This window comes from Brachyhypopomus gauderio, unplaced genomic scaffold (assembly GCF_052324685.1).
Source record: "Brachyhypopomus gauderio isolate BG-103 unplaced genomic scaffold, BGAUD_0.2 sc37, whole genome shotgun sequence".
Lineage (NCBI taxonomy): Eukaryota > Metazoa > Chordata > Actinopteri > Gymnotiformes > Hypopomidae > Brachyhypopomus > Brachyhypopomus gauderio.
In genome coordinates, this window is record NW_027506867.1 from 3,505,688 (window position 1) to 3,527,722 (window position 22,035).

General features: G+C 43.8%; 1 protein-coding gene across 2 annotated transcripts; it reads right to left on the reverse strand.

Moving 5' to 3' along the window:
• Positions 1 to 246: 246 nt before the first annotated feature.
• LOC143485592 (complement C3-like) lies at positions 247 to 21,684 on the reverse strand. Of its 2 annotated transcripts, XM_076985074.1 has the most exons (44): positions 21,527 to 21,684; positions 21,365 to 21,388; positions 21,245 to 21,271; positions 20,916 to 20,945; positions 20,331 to 20,523; positions 19,776 to 19,941; positions 19,367 to 19,437; positions 18,224 to 18,315; positions 18,037 to 18,119; positions 17,752 to 17,839; positions 17,376 to 17,478; positions 15,275 to 15,389; positions 14,584 to 14,699; positions 14,327 to 14,470; positions 14,007 to 14,222; positions 13,723 to 13,923; positions 13,135 to 13,293; positions 11,257 to 11,386; positions 10,791 to 10,859; positions 10,401 to 10,688; positions 9,966 to 10,281; positions 9,577 to 9,662; positions 8,933 to 9,072; positions 8,598 to 8,807; positions 8,337 to 8,403; positions 7,621 to 7,707; positions 7,097 to 7,300; positions 6,756 to 6,831; positions 6,504 to 6,663; positions 5,634 to 5,744; positions 4,947 to 5,091; positions 4,233 to 4,396; positions 3,906 to 4,058; positions 3,720 to 3,779; positions 3,538 to 3,628; positions 3,269 to 3,320; positions 3,103 to 3,190; positions 2,149 to 2,238; positions 1,918 to 2,023; positions 1,545 to 1,634; positions 1,119 to 1,202; positions 931 to 1,011; positions 585 to 732; positions 247 to 493 (listed from the first exon to the last, which is right to left on the reverse strand). In XM_076985074.1, the coding sequence occupies exons 1-44, from the start codon at positions 21,601 to 21,603 to the stop codon at positions 355 to 357; spliced, it is 5,340 nt and encodes a 1,779-aa protein (XP_076841189.1). In that variant the 5' UTR covers positions 21,604 to 21,684; the 3' UTR covers positions 247 to 354. The 2 variants fall into 2 exon arrangements, with proteins under 2 accessions (XP_076841189.1, XP_076841190.1); XM_076985075.1 differs by lacking the exons at positions 247 to 493; positions 585 to 732; positions 931 to 1,011; ... (3 more) ...; positions 2,149 to 2,238; positions 3,538 to 3,628 and having other exon boundaries at positions 3,108 to 3,190.
• Between the last annotated feature and the right edge of the window lie 351 nt (positions 21,685 to 22,035).

Consider the following 22,035-nt stretch of genomic DNA (forward strand, 5'->3'; position numbering starts at 1 on the left):
TTAAAGCTTAGTCTGAGAACCTTAGAACACACACACGCATACACGCACACGCACACACAGACCTAAACAGACCTAGATGGCTAAGATTTGTGCTGTAAACAGTTCCAGCTGCAGAGAAGGTTTTCTGCGCCGTGCTGCTCCAAGCTAGCCTAGCTAATGTCAACAGACTAGCAGCAAGTGTGCGTATGTCTGTCTGTATGTGTGTAACAAAATGCAGGCAAACACAAAGTACACAATTGTCTTTAATTTTCCTCTGTAAGCATCTAGAGTCACAGATTTGGAAACCTGTGATATTGCAGTGATATTCAAACGAGACGAAGATAACGAGTGTGTGGTTGCTATATGCATGTGTGTTCAGTTTTGGCAGCCATTGTTGAGTAAGTCACTGGTGAATGTCTGCAGCTCTGCACACGTCTGGGCTCCAGCCTCTTCACACTGGGTCTGTGAGGGCCAGGACTCCGCCCAGGTCCCCCTGCCCAACGTGTACATGGACCTGCCCAGCATGCGGACGGAAACACACGTCTCGGGGCACGGAACTGCAGCAGCAAGATGACAGAACAACGGACTGACGGAACTAACGTTACCTATCGGAGGCGCTGTCTGCAGACCACACGTCAGAGGACGGGCCAATGATGAGGTAGTCCTGCCCCTCAAGCAGATGAAGCCCCTCCCTACAGCTGGCGTGGGAGAGAAACACCCTCGTGTCTTTCTGCTTAATGCCGACCTCGGTTCCTGTGGAGAAAGGGGCGTGTACACGCACACACACACGCACGCACCCACAATTGTAATGACAATGTACAAGAAGGACAACACTACCGACATATAAGGTCACACAGTAAAGGGCAGCAGGGGTGATACACACCCTGCTACAAGCCCAGCAGGAGAGACACGAGGGTTTTTAGACAGACAGACATGCAGTTCAGTTCTCACCTTCCTTTATGACCTGCAGGATCTCCATCTCATACCTGTCGTACTGGCTGGTGTTGAGGCTCAGCACTCTAACCTTGAACGCTGGAGAAGACAGGAGACACACCAACACGCTCCATGACGCTAACGTTTCACGCGGAAAAACGCACGTGCGAATCTCACTCAGCGGCAATGCTGCCGGCAACAGTTACCGTGGTGAATTCCGCCGCAGGCGGCCTTGGTCCTGTCTTTTACCGTGAGCGGCTCAGCGTCCGACTTCATCACACAGCAGTTGCCTGCAGTCAGTGGGGCAGCCCGAGAGGTCAAAGGTCAACAGCGATCAAGCCCAAAACAAACAGCATACAAGCACACCTGAGGTCACAGGTTAATTAAACTGAACTGAACACTACGGCGTATGAGCATACAGGAGCTGTGTGTTTTGGGATGTGGAAGAGGACTGGGAGACCATGAACCATTCAAATAATGTACGTGTGAATAATCTATGAATTACTATGAACCCCCCCAGTGTTCTGCTGTACTTGTAGGTTACCCAGCCTGTGTCAGTCCACTCTGTGCTCAGAAGGTGTTTGACCGGTAGGAATTTGTGTGTGTGTGTGTGTGTGTGTGTTTTAATGTACCCTGAGTACAGCGACAGATGTTGTCTGTGCAAATTTGACTCAGCTCCTCTTTGTCCTCTGGAGGTGTGTAGAACTTGCTGCAGCGTTTGTCTGACACACACATATACACACACATACGGATGAACACGTACACACACACACACACACACACACCTACACCTGTACTCCACAGAATATTTTACAATCAAATCACTTCATGAATGAAAATGCAATAAGCACATTTCATTGATATAACCCAGGCTGATATGATTTGACCATCCCCATCGTCACAAGGTGATATCTGTTAATTCATCAAAGAATAGAGTAACAAATGTAACAAGAGAGTGTGCAGAGAAAGGAGAGCCCTCTGGCCACAACCCCAGCATAATCGTACCTTCATTGTAATACTGATACACTGTAACAGTCGATGGCTGCAGTAAACCCACTTTAAATTTCTGATGCAGCCTGAAGGAGATGATGTCTGTCTCTTTGATGGACACCTGTGTTCACACACACACACACACACAAGCACACAAAGATTTGCCTTAAGCATCTTATATCAAGTACCATATATATATTAATGAAAAGCAATACAGTAACTTCAGGCCATAGTTGCGGTTGTGACCTTGAACAGGTGGATGATGAGAGACCCTCGATCGCTCAGGTTGTCCACCACCTGGAAGTGGTTAATGTAGCGATCCACTGAGTTTGTCAGCTGTAGGTCAAGCACATACACACAGACACACACACACACACACAGCATGTAAATGGCCCAGAGATTCTCTGCTGGATTATACAGTTTTTTTTTACTGAGCATTTGTAAACCGGTTCAATGCACCACAAATCTCACCACTGCCACGTGTGCACTTGAAAAGCAAGTTTTGTGTTAGTCCTGAAGACAGCATCTCTATACGCTTCTCTTAGATGCTCTGTGGTTGTTAACACGGGACGGGACTTTACTCACTCACTCTGATAGAACCGCTGAACAAACCTCTGCTTAGATGATCTCCATCTCTTATCGGTGTTCAATCCAACTTAAGACTCACTGTTAGATCCACCTTAAGACTCACTGTTAGATCCACCTTAAGACTCACTGTTAGATCCACCTTAAGACTCACTGTTAGATCCACCTTAAGACTTGTGCTTTCTCTGTGGCCCTCTCAGGTTTTATGGAGTTGTTCTAGTGCAGTTTATTTTCATACTTTTATAAATGTATTTATTTTGATATATAGTATTATGCATTATTATAAAGTATTCATTATAAAATAAGAAAACATTACAAAATATTCACATTTATAAAAAAATAACTCAAATTATACATTCATTCATTATAGATTTATATTAGAATGATATAAAATGAAATATATAAGTTAAAGATTTGTAAGACTTATTACAAAAACATATTACAGAAATTTTTAAACAATTATAAATACTATTCAATGTTTAATTGTATTAATATTTTTATGTTGTGGGAGTGACATTTCTGTCGGTTGGTTATGTTTTATCTTCTAATTGTGATTTCAACTATTTCATAGTTTTGTGTGTTCTGTAGAAAGAGTTATGACTAGACATGACTCACCAGCTCCAAGTCAGAGTTTTCTGGTTCAAAGCCTGTTGGTAGACTGATGTCCAGAACCGCCATCCGCACCTGGTGATTCTCCAGAGCTCTGATCGGATGAAAGAAAACGTATTTGCATGATCCTGAACACAACTCAGAATCGTGAATCCACGCATCAATGACTCACCTGACTGTGATGGTCAGTGTGTATGACTTCTCTACATCTGGTGGGGGCTTCACTATAACACATGGGGGAAAGTTTACACCACTGGTCCCCAGTATGCTAAAGCTAGCCATGTTGGTTCCAAATGTCCACAATAATGTAAATGACATCATGTAGTGATTGTGTTTAACTGTATTAGTCATGAGAGTACTCTGATTCGTTAATGAGCCCATTATGCAGCATGGTGGATGGATACGGAAAACAAGGGCGGGGCTAATGAGGCAGTGGCGTACCGCTGCTCTCGCTGATGGACACGCCCAGCTCAAAGCCATTACAGGAGCTCTTCTCATACACGTCAGGCAGCTGGTTATACATTGTAACCACCTTGGGGGGGGGGGGGGGGGGGGACATCAAGAGGGACAATGTACTTGGACTTATATCTGAGTGGCTCAGAGTGTGTTTGTGTGGTTCATACCTCCAGAATTCCTTGACCGTGTCCTGAGGCCATCACTGTGAAGTCCTGGTCTAGAGGGACCTGATCGGAGCGTGACAGAGAGTGAGGGGGAGTACATGGCGTAAATAACTATATCCTTCATAAGCAAAATGGAGGCATATCTGCCTCCCCACTCCAGGGCGGGAGCGGTTAGCGGCGGCGGCTAACCCGTGAGGAGCGAGCCACGTGTGCCAGGTCACGTGTGAAGCTCCAGCGTTTGCCCGAGCGCCCGGGAACACTGAGCTCCACCTGCAGGTTCAGGTATGATGGAGGCTTCTTCACCAGGTACTCAGACAGAGCCTGCAGAACCACCATGGTGGACTGAGAGAAAGATGGAAGGAGTCGGTGTCTTTTCACAGGATATGGCAACCACAGACTACGCAATGCAGGTATGCATATTAACATTTCAGCCAATCGGGTCCACTCGCCAGAAGTCACACCAAACCCAACGGCGGTTCGGTAAGACCGCTAGTCAGACGGCAGTGTGTCGGGTACCTGCGTAGACCCGTATCCCCCGCCCACACGACGCTGTTGGTTCAGCCACTTGAAGGGGGCGGTGGCCTCCAGCATGTGGCCTCCCTTGAGCAGCGCCAACAGCGCATAGCCCGTGGCCTCCAGAGTGAAGAACTGGTTGCCGGAGTCCGGCCAGTGTGTGTGGTCTGGAAGCGAGAGGAAATGTGAGCAAGGAGCAGGTGTGAAGAGCAGGTGTGGGGAGCAGTCGTGAGGAGCAGGTGTAAGGAGCAGGTGTGGGGAGTAGGTGTGTGGAGCAGGTGTGGGGAGTAGTCGTGAGGAGCAGGTGTGGGGAGTAGTCGTGAGGAGCAGGTGTGGGGAGCAGTCGTGAGGACCAGGTGTGGGGAGCAGGTGTGTGGAGCAGGTGTGGGGAGTAGTCGTGGGGAGCAGGTGTGGGGAGTAGTCGTGAGGAGCAGGTGTGGGGAGTAGTCGTGAGGAGCAGGTGTGGGGAGCAGTCGTGAGGAGTAGTCGTGAAGAGCAGGTGTGGGGAGTAGTCATGAGGAGCAGGTGTAAGGAGCAGGTGTGGGGAGTAGTCGTGGGGAGCAGGTGTGGGGAGTAGTCGTGAGGAGCAGGTGTGGGGAGTAGTCGTGAGGAGCAGGTGTGGGGAGTAGTTGTGAGGAGTGGGTGTGGGGAGTAGTCGTGAGGAGCGGGTGTGAGGAGTAGTCGTGAGGAGTAGTCGTGAGGAGCAGGTGTGGGTACCTGGTGACGCTGCCTTCAGTAACAAACTCTTCTGGCAGCCCTGGTTACTGATGGCCAGTGCGTAGCACGCGATGGCCACAGAGTAGGGTCTCTTCAACAGCGCATACCGCTCCTTCAGATACTCGCCTGCTCTCCTGAATCTCGACTGCAAAGCACATTTCAGTATTCAGTATTTCAGACATCACCGATTATCCCGTAAAACACTTGCAACATTAAGATTCATTTTGGACAACCAGAATCATGTTCTTTTTTTGAATGTGAAATCATACTGGAAAGCCAAAATTTATACTGATTGTAAAATTAAGCACTATGAGTATTCATGATGTTTCAATGAAGATTTGGCCATGTACTTAAGAATGTTATTGAATTTAGTGACTTCCTTGACGATTTTAAACCAACCATTTCTTTAAGTTTGCATTTACACTGTTTAAACCAAATGCATAAACCTGGCCTTATCAGAACATCAGAACTCATTATCAGAACTCAGTAGTTTAGCCATGCCCTTTAAACACTGTACAATCTATTTACCAATGACTGGCAACTATTATAACACTATCTGAAGCTGCATGAATGCATGGATGTTAGCCAAAAAAAGGGTAGGGTGTTGGAAAGAGAATAGTTTTCTTGAGATAGTAAATGGCAGAGGTAATAGTATTGCTGGAAGGTTAGTGTATGTGTGTGTATTACCTCTGTGTTAATTTCTGGATCATCACAGGTAACAGAGTTTTGAGCTTCAGCCAAAGCTATCAGTACAAAGGCGGTAAGTGTCTCCCTGGACTCAGCACCCAGAAGGCCTCCCTAAATACATCCACACACATGCGTAGAGTCAGTCAGAACAAATGTAGTAATCAGCACTAGAAAAAGGGCTATTCTAGGGTATTTGAAATAATATAGTTATGTGATGATAATTTAAATAATAAAAAATGTTTCCCTTTTTTGTTCTACCAAAAAAAATGTTATGGCTGGTTATCAAACTTACTCTGATCATGGACATATTTAAGTGCATGAAATATTTATCTGTAGGAAACTTGAAACTGTGAAGAAATATATGGTTTGCTAATTATTTATGCTAATCTATGCTAATAAAGGTTTTGAGGCACATGGCCCTTACAGCAAGCACATTTTCATACAGTTAAAGCTCTGGGTTCCCCATACCTTCCCAAGGCAGTAAAGACAGCCCCTTGACCAACTTACACACACTGTTTGGTCAGCTCTGTTTAGTCAGTGTGTGCCTTCTCCAGCTACTCTTTGGACTTTGGAAGTCTTCGTGCTAACAAGAGCAGTTTTACTCAAGTTTGGCTTCCTTTTCACAAGCTTGTGAGACGTGTGAAAACGGAGCTGCTCTGAAGTTTCATTCAGTCTCTCAGTTAGAGACTGAATGAAAATGACATTTTCCTTTATGGCACTGCACCACGTGCCAACTACAGACGTTTCCTACACGGACGTCACCAATCTAATCTACAACGAGCTTGGACTCTACACTGAACCAGGATGTTCTGAGGTCCCGAACGACCCTTATCCCGTTGCGTCCTCCCCCATCCGCGTCTGCTCCCTCACCGTCATGGAGATGGTGAACACGGGGTTGTCCTCTTTGAAAGCTCCAGACGAGAGCTGCTTGTGTCTGAGGAGGTACAGCAGTGGTCCGCACACGTGATTCTTATTGACACTGATGAAGTGATGAGCCATGGAGAACACCTTCACCACATACGCCGTGATCCTGAGAGGCCGAAGAAGACACGGGCGTAAGGTCTCCTCCATATGTTATCACATGCATTAATTATAATGCTCTTTTGTGAGGTCTGTGGATACCAAGTGCTGGTTCCTTCATTTAGGTAGGGTGGATATGAATCGTCCTTTTTACAGTAGTGAAGCTGATTCTCATAGCCTAAAACAGTAGCACAGAGACAATCTTTCACACCCATTACACATTTGTGTCCCATATATATGGACTATACGGATATTTTTTTATAATGACATTGAAGTTTCATTGGGGCAGAACTAAACTGCAAAACAACACTCGTAGGCTGTGGCTCCTTTGAGTTCTTGCAGGAACTCTTATTTTCCATGCAATTCATTATTTGAACATTTGCTTTAAATAAGAAAATAAACAAAAATCTAAGTCTGGCTGTAATGGGTCCATCCGCCCCGACCTCTCTGTATGTAGGATATGGCCTCGACTCTGCGATGCAGTCCCACACTGTCCCACTGGTCGCTGCGGTCCAAGTAGTGTGCGGCTATCAGAGGCAGCGTGATGCTGGCCAGGTTTTGCTCTACACAGCCCCCTGGCATCCGGATCAGCGCCGCCAGGGAATCCTTGTTGATGGAGTTTTCAATGCTGTCTGCCAGCAAATCACCTACCCACAAACAAAAGCTTTTAACATCAAAATCAAATTTACAGCCCAATATGGATGGTTGAGTCAAGTTCAATCATGTATTTTAGTGACTTGACTGGAACGTCCCCAAATTACCACACAGAAAGAATTCAATGTAATATAATTGAATACATTTATAAATTATTAAACTGGACTACCCACAAAATAACATTTATTGTACTAGATTAAATTCACACAACACGTTGTTGTGTGAACTGATTTGAACTGATTTAGAACCTCCATGGATTAAAACCTCTGTAGCTTAGGGGGGAAACCAGTTATGAGGTCATAAAAAATGTCACCTCTGACATTGATAAAGGTTTCTGGCAGAGAATTAGGAACCACGGAGTTTAGTTTGGCTTTTCCCACGTGTATATGCTGCTTCCCACCTGAAAACACACACACACACACACACACACACACACACACACACACAATGACCTGGAAGAATGCCCTGTGAAAGGCAGTGGGAAGTATTTTTGGTCGTCTCTGTAAAACCATTTTAACAAAAATATTTTAAAAACATTTTAACTAAGTTGAAAAAATGTTTATGGTTTAACTTTAGAGTTAACTATATATCCCTAAAAGTAAATGTCAATGCTTTTTAGCCTAATGTCTATCTGCATTTGCAGTGTATGGTCAGTTACTACGGACAATAATTTTAATACATGTAAGAAAAATGACAGGGAAAAAACAAAACATTCTTTTTTTAGGGGTTCAGGGGCAGAGAAAGGGTGGAATTTCAGGCTGTCATTCTCACAAATCTTCACACACATTTTGATTTTGTGAGCTCTATTTAGTATCATATTGCCATGTTACATCATGCACACAAATTAAACAATGATTTTCCAAAAACGTTCATCTGTTCTGGGTCTATCTTGTTTCTGGCCATGGGTCTTATGCTAACATGACATCTAAAAGCTGCAAACAATCAACTTATCAGCAATTAAGCTCAAGTGTCTCTCCAAATTTCGGCCATCTTTAAATCTAGAATTAAAGTGACAGAGTGTGATCTCACCGCCGTCTCCTTTCTCAGCAGGATTCAATACAAAACTCCTAACATCCATCATCTGAATGCCTTCCACCTGTAGCAAAAGACACATACTCAGTTCAGATAAATACAGAGGTGTGGAGAGAACACATGAACTGAATTCTTAAAAACATTTTTTCACCCTTTCGTTGTCATGAAGATCTGATTCACAATTTTGGTGGACTGGAGACACCAGGCATAAAACATAAAATTCTACACTACACACATAAAGCTCGGGCAGACTCTCACCACCACGCGCAGTGTCTTCCGGATGGCGTCCTGTCCAGATAAGTCACGCGCCATGGCAGTGACCTGTAAGGGGAGCTCTCCTGCTCGGAGCGGCACCACTGTGTAGCGGATCAACAATGAGGAACGTGCTCGCAGGGACACATGCTGCTTATGATCGCCGGTGAACGCCACACTGCACATGTCCTCCGTCTTCTGCAGGATCACAAGCACCTACACAAACAAAAACAGAGAACCACGAATTGTATGGAAATCCAGCAGACTGTGGGCTAGCTGGACAGGTCACACTCGTCTTTGACACCAGGACGGAAGGAAAAACAGGTGTGTGTGGGAATGACCTGCAGGTCCTCGTTCATGTAGTTGTGCAGCACGGCTTTGACCTCCACGTGCTCGTTTCTGGCCGCCGTGCGAGGGAGACGCAGATCGACGAAGAAACGCTGCCATACTCGAACGTTGAAGGGCTCGGCCACACAGAAACCTGCAGTGGCATGAACGTTCATGTGAGCAGCAGCATGGGAGGAAAGGAAGAAACATCCCACATGCAAAGATGAATGAAAGGAAGTGAAGGCTGCCACACTCTATATGCAGAGATAAATTAAAGGAAGACAGCCACGCCGTATATGCAAAGGTGGAGGAAACATTCAAGTGAGCAATAGGTTAAAAATTAATCTTCAACCATAATCAGCTGGCTCAGGCAAGGTATCAGAAGATTCCTTATTTCTTTTGGAACTGGAGTCACAAGGACGTAGTGAATATCAGGAGCTGTTTTACCCCAATTCAGAGTATCGGTTTTACATGAACAATGACAATTACTCTGTATTTATAAAATTCAACAATTAAGGTCACACAAACGACGCAGGGAACTGTACACGGCAAAGAGACAGTCCAGAGACAGATGAGTAGAGAGCATCCATGCAAAGTGTGATGGGATACACCAACACACAGGTAGACAGAAAGGGGGGACGGGGGCTCGGATGATGACCTGTCTGGGTTGAAGCGCTGATTGCCAAAATTCCCCACTGGGTGATGCTGTCTGGGAGAACAGTGTGCACTGGAGAAACAGCCAGTCTGTGTAGACATCAACAATACACACACACACACACAGAAGATCGTGCTCTGATTCCTCAGCTATACGCGTTTTGAAGGTAGTTATTTCATATGAACAATGTGAGCTTGATGTGGAGGTTATCTGAGAGTGATTACGTCATTGCTTAAGAGCGCTGTGCAGATTGTGTGTGATGTGGTGATTTTTCAGTAAGAGTCGTAGGGTGTGACAGAGTGGCTGTGAGTGAAGCAGAATCATTGAGAGTGATAAAGAGTGATTCAGAGACACCAGTTAAAAAGTTAAAAAGAGTTAAAAAGCACTCATACCCATCTTTATTACCAGGCTCAACTTCTACAGGGAGCCTGATGTCCGTCCATAACCAAGACTCAAAGAACTTGGTGCGAATGTAAATGTCATCCATGGGAGCATAATCCTCTTCGTCATACTCCTCTTCCTCAGTTTGGGTCTTCAAGTCCTGCCCGCTACTTTTTCTTTCAAGTACAATGGCGTGTTCAATGCCAGAATGGCCAACACGCCCAGTTGGGCCTTCTGATCCCTGATGCCTGTGTCCAGAAAGGCCAGGTTGACCTTGCATCACTCGAAAACGATTTACACCTGGAGGTCCAGGGGGACCATCTTCGCCTGGAATCCAAGAGGTTTACATCTAATAACCCAAGTCTGAATTAAAATAATTAATCTGAACACCACTGGGAATTATGGGCAATCGAAAAAATGAAATGTTTGTGATTCTGAACACTCACTGGCAAAAGTGAAGTACCGGTAATCGGCATCAAACCTAGTACTCTCCCTTAAAATGTCATATATGCGAAAGGGGGCAGTGGTTGTTGGCTCTGCGGTGGTAGGTGGCGGGGGGGTTAGGACGCCCAGGACCTCCCCCCGGTACTCCGAGCAGCAGCGGAGGAAAGCCACGATGCAGTCCCAGCCCTCGGTGATGTAGAGCGCGCGACGTCGGCAGGCGTACGGCATGGGGATCTCACGCATCCCGTCCTGACAGCAGCGCTGCTGAGAGTCGTCCGAGTAGCGTTTCTCTGATCCCCACACACACCCACATGATATTTCAGCCATTTTTGTTAAGATTGTCCCGCACCGCTGACACTCACTTGGAAATCGAACGGCGGGTTCGCGCTCACCTAATTGGGCTCTCAGGTTAACTCGGTGTGCGGAGCGTCGCCTCCTGGATTTCCAAGCACATGGTGAGTCTAAACACGTGGCCGTTCAGACACACCAGACACAGTTTGTGGTCCAGTAGTATGCATTCGCAAGCAAATCAAACTTAAACAACTTAAACGAGTGTCAGCAGAACTCATCACACAAAAGTAGATAGCAATAACCACACAAACACATACATACACATAGACACACAATGCACTAACTCTGCCAATACACTAATTGCTACAAATCACTTTCCCTAAAACATTATGTTAAATAAAGGTTAAGTAAGCATTCAGATTAGGTCATTGTTGGACATTCCATTTACATGTAACACAACAAACACAGAAAGACACTTGTGAGTTTTATTATAAACCAGCCCCTGCCGCTGGTAATCACTAGCCAAGAACTTGCTGGTGTGTGTTGAAGTTGTGAATAGAACAGCACCTTGATTGATGCTTGTCCAGAGGCCGTAGTTGGACTGAACGATGAGTCCTGCATCTTTGAACACACCAATGCTGTTCCTCCCACCCCCCGGGGAACAGCCTGTATCAGCTCGGCCCACCGTCTCCCAGATCTGTGCAGGGTGGGGGGGCACGGAGGTTAGATTAGACAATGTAGGGGTGGGGTATCATTAGCATCATTCAACACCCATCCACTAATACTATGTGTATCTTGAGTTCAGAGGTCAAACAAAAATAGGAAATAAAGGAAGATCCAGCACCGGATAAAACAGAAAAGCAGGCATGAAAAACCACCAAAAATTTCTGAAATGTAAAGAAGTGGATATTTGAAAAACACACACACACATTTCTCCAATTTCTAGGATGATCAAGAATCAGACTGATGAAAATCCATTTGCTGGAGTAAAAGGCAGTCAAGGGTCCTGCATGTTTGATTGTTAGGGTCTAGGGTATCATGGTAGCTTAATTACATTTTCCAAAGTATATGACACTGGAACTTTAAGCTTGCTAGTAATATTTTATTGGCTGGATAGCCAAGAAGCATTTATGAGTTAGTAAACAATGTTAGGTGGACATTGAATAAATAACTCAAGGTGGTTAGTGGCTGTTAGCTAGATTCTGTTTATGAGAACAAACTACTAGTTGGAAAGTCATATATAATCAGCAGAATAGGTGATGTCACTGGTAGTTAAGCTGTATAATACTGTACTTCTTACCATGGGTTTAAGGTAGTTTGCTGACACTCACTTTTCGAAATCCAATGAAACTTCACTATATTGCCAAAAGTATTCACTCACCTTCCTTGACTCACATACGAGCTTAAGTGACATCCCATTCCTAATACATAGGGTTCAATATGATGTTGGTCCACCCTTTGTAGCTAGAACTGTTTCAACTCTTCTGGGAAGGCTGTCCACAAGGTTTAGGAGTGTGTTTATGGAGATTTTTGACCATTCTTCCAGACCATTCTTCCTCATTTGTGAGGTCACATACTGATGTTGGACGAGAAGGTCTGACTCTCAGTCTCTACTCTAATGCCTCCCAAAGGTGTTACAGTATATCAGGTTGAGGTCAGGACAAGGCCAGTCAAGTTCATCCACACCAGACACACCATCCATATCTTTATGGACCTTGCTTTGATGCAGCTCGACCATGGAAACCCATTCCATGAAGCTCTCTGCGCACTGTTCTTGAACTAATCTGAAGGCCACATGAAATTTGAATGTCTGTAGTGATTGACACTGCAGAAAGTTGGCGACCTCTTCACACTATACGCTTCAGCATCCGCTGACCCCCCTCCATCAGTTTACGTGGCCTACCACTTCGTGGCTGAGTTGCTGTCGTTCCCAAACTCTTCAATTTTCTTATAATACAGCTGACAGTTGACTGTGGAATATTTAGGAGCAAGAACATTTCACGACTCGACTTGTTGCACAGATGGCATCCTATCAGGATTCAACGCTGGAATTCACTGAACTCCTTAGTGACCCATTCTTTCATAAATTTTTGTAGAAACAGTCTGCATGCCTAGGTGCTTAATGTTATAAGCCTGTGGCCATGGAAGTGATTAGAGCACCTGATTCTGATCATTTGGATGGGTGAGTGAATACTTTTGGGCAATATAGTGTGTGTGTTTCAATTCAAAAATGGGAGCATGGATGTGTGATGGAGGAATGGGTGGGGGATGGGTGCAGTGACATCATATGAGCGGGAATCATGAATTAATGTGAAATATTTGTTCTGGATCATTGCTATTCACTTTTTCTATGTTCCTAGACTGTTCTATTTCACTAAGTCTTTCCTCCAACAGGATTTGAGAGGGCATTGACCCCTCTCCTAAGTGCAGTGAAGCCACAGTCACCTTCCCCTGTGTCAGACGGCTCCCACTCAGCAGGAAGACGGAGTTGTCCACAGCAACTAGGCCGACCCTTGCCCCTGGGTCCCCTCTGACCTGGAAGTGAAAACTGGTGCCTGGCTGGGATGTGGCTGAATTCTCACCTGTCTCTGGTCCTACACTGAGCTAAAATGTATAAAAGCAGATATAAAAAATTAAACACATCAGCAAATAATTATAGAAAACACCCAACACGGTTAAAAAAAAATACAGCAATGCATCCTTAGACATCATTCATTCAACCTCCATAACAGCTTGATCTCCAACTCCAACTTATTTGTTTTTTGTTTTCTGTATGCTTTGTGGAAAGCAACCTCATAAAATTAAACATAATAATAATAATAATAATAATAATAATAATATTATTATTATTAAGCATGATCACAGGAAAAGTTCAGGCTCTAAAACAACTAACTCATTTGCTTAATTTTGCCTGTGAATTCTACCTGCTCTGTAAAAGCTAAATCACAGTCCTGAAGTTTTTATGAAGCTGAAGTCTCCAGTCGTGGGGAAGACATTTATTTCATGCACCTGTGCACTCTGAGCCAGACTCACCGATCCCACACAGTGGCTCCCCATGTCCACCAGTACAGAGTCTGCCACCACCTCCGTATGGAGTCGCTTTGGCAGTACATAGTACGCCACGATCCGAAACGCAGGCATCATCTCCGGACTGACCAGCAAGCTGGTGCTTGTCAGCACGTGACCTGCCACAGACACCTTGGCTGCATGGATGATCTTTCCTTTACTCAATACCTGGTGAGGACGGGGGAGGGCTTAGCTCCGTGTGCGAACGGTGTTTTGTTGGAAAATCAACCGATTGTGTCTGTGAGACTCACAACATATGAAACGTGTTGGATGGCGTCCCGCTGCTTCTGGGAGAACGTGTGAATGTTGAGTTTGAAAACCACAAACTTGCCCACATTTGCTCCTGAGCTGTCTACGGAGATGTACAGGTAGTTCTGACGCCTCATGTCAGAAGCAATATATGGCTCGACAGTCAGATGTTTCACTGCCTGTTGTTCAGCCATTACATCTGGGATTACCGTCTCCGCCTGTGAAGTCAATTGATATCATGGATGAGTACGAGAGCCTGGCCTGCGTCTTTAGCCAACACCATAGGAAATCGCTGCTTGTAGGTGCTCTTGTCTTGACTCACGATTAGTGTCAGATGGACCGGATTGGAAGGCATATTAATGGACACCTCAATGGTGCCGCTGTGGTTTATGATTATATTCGACAGCAAGCTGATCTTAACAGGAACGTTTGGGGCTGGAGAACCATCGTGGTGGCTCACCTTCACCTGAAGATCCAAGATCCAAATAGATCCAGTCATTCATGCAGTAAACAGGATTTAATTATGAATATAAATCACATATCAGATTGTTATACAGGATCGATGTACTGCATAGTTACCTTCAGGTTGAAGGGCAGTCCTGGTTTATAAAACCTCAGGGGATCTTTGAAGGAGATCACATACGGTGCTACAACTATTTTAATACCAGATTTCTCTGCCTCTACCAAGTCACTTCCTGAGGACAACAGTGACCATACATTAGACACTTGTTCCACACTGCTAATTAGAACAACTCTTAAAGCATCAGCCTTCAGACTCATTCCCATGACTTGCTCCCATGATGGGATATTGTGTGAGATTTGATTTATGAATGAGGCAGACGTAATGCTAAGCTAAAGCACATACCAAAAACCAAACACTTATGACCACTGATTGCCGTCAGGCATTTTGCCTAAAATCAAAGTAATCTGAACATGGGTGCCTGTCAAACACATCTCACATCTGCTTGACAAACACAGGAAAGTGGAAACTGTGTGTACACAGTTAATACTTGAACCATACTCATGCTTTTTCCCCTCATGAAAAGTTTGGCTCAGGTGTGCTACAGCGGACGCCTGAGACTGTAGAGGGCAATGGGTGTGCTGGACCAGAGTGGAGACAACCGTCCCCCTGGTTTGCTTCACATTAATCACCACTGAATTAATCTTCTGGCAGAGAAGACATAAAAGGGTCTAGCACGGGCTGCTGACTTTGGTTGGATGGTTGCTAAAAAACTATACTAAGTGATCTCATGAAACCTTGATGTCCTACCTGAGCTGGTCATGACAGAAGCTTTGACGTATATCGAGGAGCCCAGTAGGTCACGGATATTGGGGTGAACCCTCTTGAGCTCCTCCATAGTCAGAGTTGCAATCCCCCCATTCAACTGGAAAGAATCACAGACATAGGTATTCCACAAAGATGTAAAGGGGGGGGGGGTTGTATAAATACAACTAATTCTGAAGTCACTGACACCATTCTCTCATGATGTAATGTTTGATGATACAACTGTATCAAGCTGCTCTGTGTGCTTTTGGAATCCTGGTGGACAGTTTCTGTCAGGAGCTGGTGCTTTAGGCCTTTGAGGCTGCTCCTAGTAGCCTTCTGGGCAGTGTTGGTGTATTTATGGTCCTTGTCCTTTGATGCAGTCTTCCATGACCGGTACTGTCCTGCTTTTTGTTGGTAGGTCTGAAGGAGGGCCAGCGGCTAGCAGCGGGTTCATTTATTCTGTCAGGCAGCCAGAGAAGTCATGGACGTAGTTTTGATTTCACAAGTGGGGGGGACACAACCTGGGGTGGCGAACTGTTAAGCGGGGGGGGGGGGGGGGGGGGTGCTGCATGATCCTAGTGCTAGATTTGTCGCTATTTGGATATTGGTTTTTTTACCGTTAAAAAGTGGGGGGGACATGACTTTGTCACTACTTAAATATTTGGTTTTAACTGTAAAAACTGGGGGGGACCAAAACCGGCTTTTGAAAAAGTCCCCCCCCAAAACTACGTCCGTGAGAGAAGTTACCTCAGCCAAAATAGCCCGAAGGAATGAATACTGCTCATGTCTTTATTTTATATCACTCCATGTATTTCTTGTGTAACCAGATACCATCTTTGATCTTTATACAGTGGGGAAAAGAGTATTTAGTCAGTCACAAATTGTGCAAGTTCTCCTACTTAAAAAGACGAGAGAGCCCTGTAATTGACATCATAGATAGACGTCAACTATGAGATAATGAGAAAAAAAAATCTGAAAATCACATTGTCTGCAAACAGAATTTTTTTGCAGACAAGAATTTGCAAACTATGGTGAACAATATGTATTTGGTCAATAACAAAAGTCCATCTCAATACTTTGTTATATATCCTTTGTTGGCAATGACAGAGGTTAAACCTTTTCTGTAAGTCTTCACAAGGTTGGCACCTGTTATTTTGGCCCATTCCTCCATGCAGATCTCCTCTAGAGCAGTGATATTTTGGGGCTGTCGGCGAGCAACACGGACCTTCAACTCCATTTTGTTTCTGGTGTCCTTTGACAGCTCTTTGGTCTTCACCATAGTGGAGTTTGGAGTGTGACTGTTTGAGGTTGTGGGCAGGTGTCTTTTACACTGATAAGTTCAAACAGGTGCCATTAATACAGGTAATGAGTGGAGGACAAAGGAGCCTCTTAAAGAAGAAGTTACATGTCTGTGACAACCAGAAATCTTGCTTGTTTGTAGGTGACCAAATACTTATTTTCCGCCATAATTTGCAAATAAATTCTTAAAAAATCAGACAATGTGATTTTCTGAATTTATTTTTTACATTTTGTCTCTCATAGTTGAGGTCTACCTATGATGTCAATTACAGGTCTCTCGTCTTTTTAAGTGGGAGAACTTGCACAACTGGTGACTGACTAAATACCTTTTTCCCCCACTGTAGCTTTCTGGAGTATGAGTTCTGCTAGATTGCTAACTCCCGTTTGAGTGGTCTTACATTGGTTTCTAAAGTTTCTTTCTTTCGAAAGACATAGAGGGAGGCCTCGGGCTAGCATTCTGTATCCCAGAATTTCAAGCTTCACCTGTTCAGAGGCATATACCAGTTGGTTGGTTTAAGTTGTACAGGTGGTATAGTCCACCATATCCTCTATTATTTTTGCGTGAATGGTTCCTGTGTTTCTTTGGCAGCTGCCAAATGCACATGCTGTATTTGCACAGTTTCATTGTCATTTCTGAAGTCCTTCACGGCTCTCTTTTACCAACTGTGCTAGCAATCGAACGGTGTGATTGAGACCACCGATGTTCATTTAAAAGACCAGGTGGATTCCCAGGTCAGGAAGCATCAAGACCTCTACTGTCCCTCGGCGTGACCAAACACTACAGTCCACTCTACAGGTAACTTACATCTTTCACTTGCTTCATTTGGAGGAGTCTTGTTTTGTCTCCATTCATCTCTACTCCAAACACCACATACGCAACCCCTTCCACCTGCTCTCCATACATGTATCTGAGTAAGAACATTTATAATAATCTGAGATATAAGTCAAAGTTATACGTTTAATCATGTCAATGTATATTGTCGCATACCAGTTCTTTTTGGTACTGTTTTCAGTATCACCATATTTATTATTAACCCTTATTATTAATAATCTTGCACCTCATTCAGGCCTTTATCATTCAATATCATATAACAAAATGCTTTAACTTTGTAGGACAAAGAACTACTTGGTTAAGGTTAATTGAGTGATTAAGTCCAGGCAAAGTTATGGTAGAGACTCACTTGGCAAACACCTCCACCTGTAACTCCTTATCCTCCAGACTGAAGTGGGACTTTTTTGGCTTCAGAGTGACATTGAATGCTGGGAGCACTAGGACCCAGGGGAGAAAAGGAAATATTTTTTCAGATATGATGGGTAAACAAGTTCTCAGCTTCATTGATTGATAAAGTATATATTCTTTTTGTTTGGGACATTGGAATCACATTATAAAGAACACAGTTATTTCCTGCAGATGCAGTAACACAGATTCACATTATTATTATTATTCTGATTTTTTAAACTCGTACCATATTTTTTTACTTCGAATGCGGCCTTAAATAGGTTTTCCTCCCAGTGGTCAAACTTTGCAACGACCTTCCACTTGCCCTCTCTATAAAACAGTGAAACAGGCTTGAGGGGAAGGAATTTCAAATCCTCAAGAAGATGACAGAGAAACAAGAAAACAAAAGAATGTCCAACCAGTCCTTTCCATACTTGACCATGTCTGAGAGGGCGTATGTGTCAGTGTAGATGCCATCATTGGCTCTCACTCTGGATGTGGCATAGACCGTGATGTCATCAGGGTTCTGAAACAGCATTAGCATCAGGTGTGACTCCAACATTAGGACAGTGTGGGTTTCAGGACCACAGAAGCCCAGGCCTTTACCTACTTCCTGTAGGACTTCCTGTTATACTGATGGATTTCTGTGGTGTCTGTTTAACCTTCTGTCCTCCCAAGTCCAATACACACACACACACACACACACACACACACACTGTGGTGCACATGACATGATGCTGCCCATGACTACAGTAAGATGCTATATGTAACATTTGTTTATACAGTCTGAAATTAACAATTAATTATTTCAACTAAATTTTTTTTGTTTATTCTAACATACACTGTGAGGTCTATGATATTTATATAATATCACTGATATTTATATCAGTGTCACTCTGTTCTTTAAAGTCTTGGTGAGAAAATGCAGAATTGTCTTAGGTAAGGCTCCATGAGATTGAATACAGGAGTATTTTAAGGTAAGGGAACATGTTCTGGGTGTACATACTCCTGCTGTGATGTGTGACCAGCACAAATCTGAAAATAATATCTGACAAAATATTGCGGGGGGCTATATATTGTTTTTGATCACTGATGTAATTTTTTTACAATTACAGCTTAGGGCTGTAGGATTACATCTTAGGGCTGGTGTCTGGAATAGTGATCGTACGTGTCCTCATGTCTTCATATGGAATCCAAGTATTTTTTTCACTTACACTTTCACTCACAAATGGTGAAAAATTGACCAGTGTATCAGTGCATGTGAAAAAGGTTTTGATGGCACAAAAAATGATAAACAATTACTTTTCTGAGGAAAATAGTCAGGAACCTGTAACATTTCTAAAGAGGCAGCGTTCAAAAAAATTGTTTAAAAATGAATAATGAAACCCTGTAAATGAAATATGTTGTAACTGGAAACTGCATTGTTAACTGCAGAGGACAAAGGGTGTTACCCTGAAGCATCATTGAGCAGGAATTGCAGACACTGGCCCGCTACTTTCAGGACCACAACAATCACTTACTAAACTGTTTACATTGTGGTGAGAGTGGCTTTCAACAAAGAGCTGTAGAAGGCCAACCTGAATCTCCATGGTGATGGTACCATTGAACGCCTGAAATGCAGGAGTGGACACAAACGCTCGGCACCGCACTGCCAAAGAGAGGTGGGGGTTAGACTCACTGGAGGAAAAAACACTGGTTCCCCCAAAACAAGGTTTAGGAAAGACTGAGACTACTGAAGATATCTGGGGACAAGATTTCCTCTACGTGCCTTAGATTGCAATTCTTTTAGTCCAATGAAATCTACACTTCGAGAAGCATGTGGCCTTTGTTGCCAGCTGATAAATGGTAAAGCCAGGCAGAACTCCAGAAGTACATGGAGTTGAAGACATAGTGATTGCCTGATGGACTTTTTTACCATGATTAACTGGGATGCTCTGTCTTTTTTGAGTTCCCAGCCCTTTGTTCAGTACAGTGTTGATACACCACCTGTGTCTCCGGGGTTATAGATGGGTTTGTCAGTCTGGATGAAGATGAACCCAGAGAGAAAGGACACGGGGATGTTCTGCTCCGCTCGATGAAATGTCCCAACGTCAGCGACCACCAAGACGCTCTTGGGAACCTTGTCCTCTGGCCGGAGGAGGCTCGGGTTGATCTGGAGGTGTCCCAGGATCATTTTTCATGCAGTGACATTTTGGAGAATAATGTATGCAGGAATGTATGCAGGTATCGGATTTTAAACATTTCTGTTTATATAGTGTGCGAGAGACGTGAGATTTGCGATGATTTGAGATTTATGATGGACAGACATCTAGTTTACTAGTAGACATCAGTTGACTACTGCCACCTACTGGGCATTTGAGCAATGACTGTAATTGTAGTTGAAAAGTACTTGAGGAATTGAATTTGGTTTGCAAAATAAATAAATAAACACCACATACTTCCCTTGTGAAACACTTCTGTGGTTTCTAATTTTCGAAACAGTTGGAATGGAAAATTTGTATGTATACATGTATGAACTTAAACAATTGCATCAAGCCTTACCTCCAGGGACTGAACTGCAATGTAATTGTTCTCTGAGCTGAGAGTTAGGCTTCCCTGCCAAAGTTGGTAAGATTTGGATGGGAAGTCGTACACTGTGAGAGTGACGGGGACTGCTGTGGACACACCGAACACCTCCAGCACAATGTTCTCCTTAATGCCCACTCTCAGCTGAGCTGGAGCCAACATAGTGAACCTGCAGCACAAAGAAAACAGCAGCCTTTTCACATCAGAAAACACTAAACCATCTCACATCAGCAAATACCCCCATTGTCACATCTGCCATCATGCTTTCATTACATGAACTTCACATATCATTAGAATTGTTGTGCCAAGGTCACCAAGCACTTTAACATTTGACTCTAACAAAAGTTGCAGGGGCAGTGCAATATGCAAGATGGAACACAAAAGCACAGTTCAATCATTCTCCATCATTTTCATATTTTCCATCATTCGCTCTCACAAAGTTGTCAGCAACATAAAACTCGTTCTTGTCTGCCTTTCTCGTGTCCAGCGAGTGAGTTTGGAAACATGTTGACTTTGTGAAGGTCGAAGGTCACTAGGATGAAGGGAGCTTTGGACTCTTACTTCAGTGATAATTTAGAGTTCACATCGTCTCTGCAAACACAGATTACACATTTACTAGCACGCATTATCCAACATTACAGTTCAATATCAGAACCAACAAGCAACTCACCTCTATCTTTTTAATGTAGTAAACATCACTAATATGTTATGCTTTGATTAAAATATACTTCTGGAATATTTATATCTATATATTTGAAGGTAATTTAACATTGGTCAGAGAAGTAAACCTAAACTGTATGAAGCGAACAACAACATTAACAGAAGACATGTTTTGTGCACTACACTTGTAAAACACTTGTATATTGTTGCAACCAACAGCGGTGGCTTACCTAAGATCGTCCTCCAAGTCGAAATACCTGCAGAGAAATGGGAATTTCGGCATTTCCCATGAATTTCGGCATTTCCAACCTCTAAAATAATGACTTTATGGCTTGTTAACAGATACGAACCTGACATGATGGTTCCACCAGCCTCTGCAAGAGTATACATTAGAATTCATTAGAACAGGTGCAGTTCCAGAACACAAATTCAGTACTAGAACAGAAGAAGTCATTGGTGTTCAGGACAAGTCAGGGTTCTGTCAGTGAAAATGCCACTAAGTGTCTACTCACCGGCGTTCGTTTCTGTATTGGGCATTCAGGCCATGACAGATGCACAGCACCCATAAGAAAGACAGTAAAGAACGCATCTCTTTGGAGAAAAGACTACTCAAAGAAAGGCATCATCACACCGCAGCAAATGTAAAAAGAAAGATAACAGTGTGAGCCTACATGGTCCCTTTCCCGGTCACATCTGGTGAACTCTTGCACAATCTTGAGTCAATTGCAGAACGCAGGCTTCGTCACTCATTGGATTTCAGACAAATGTCAACAAACCATCTGCAACATCGATGGGCGGAAGACTGAGAGAGACGCTGCCATGGAGAACTGGACAGCAGCGTCCTGGCACTGGGGTTTCCACCAGTGCCTCATCACTTTTCACTATCCACAAGACTTCAAGAAGTGGTTTACTTTGCAGAATGTGACTCCAATACATTTTAGTGTGCATACTTACTGTATGGAATTTCATACTATCAGATATCAAGATTTCTTCCTATCCCAAGGTTTCTTCCTATTCCCCA

Excerpts from the sequence above, each read along its gene's own strand:
- LOC143485592 (XM_076985074.1), bottom strand. The coding sequence starts at position 21,603 with ATGCGTTCTTTACTGTCTTTCTTATGGGTGCTGTGCATCTGTCATGGC. Across the intron at positions 1,012-1,118 it reads CTGCGGCGGAATTCACCACG|CGTTCAAGGTTAGAGTGCTG; the intron begins GTAACTGTTGCC and ends TGTCTTCTCCAG. Across the intron at positions 494-584 it reads GCAGACAGCGCCTCCGATAG|GTCCATGTACACGTTGGGCA; the intron begins GTAACGTTAGTT and ends CATGCTGGGCAG.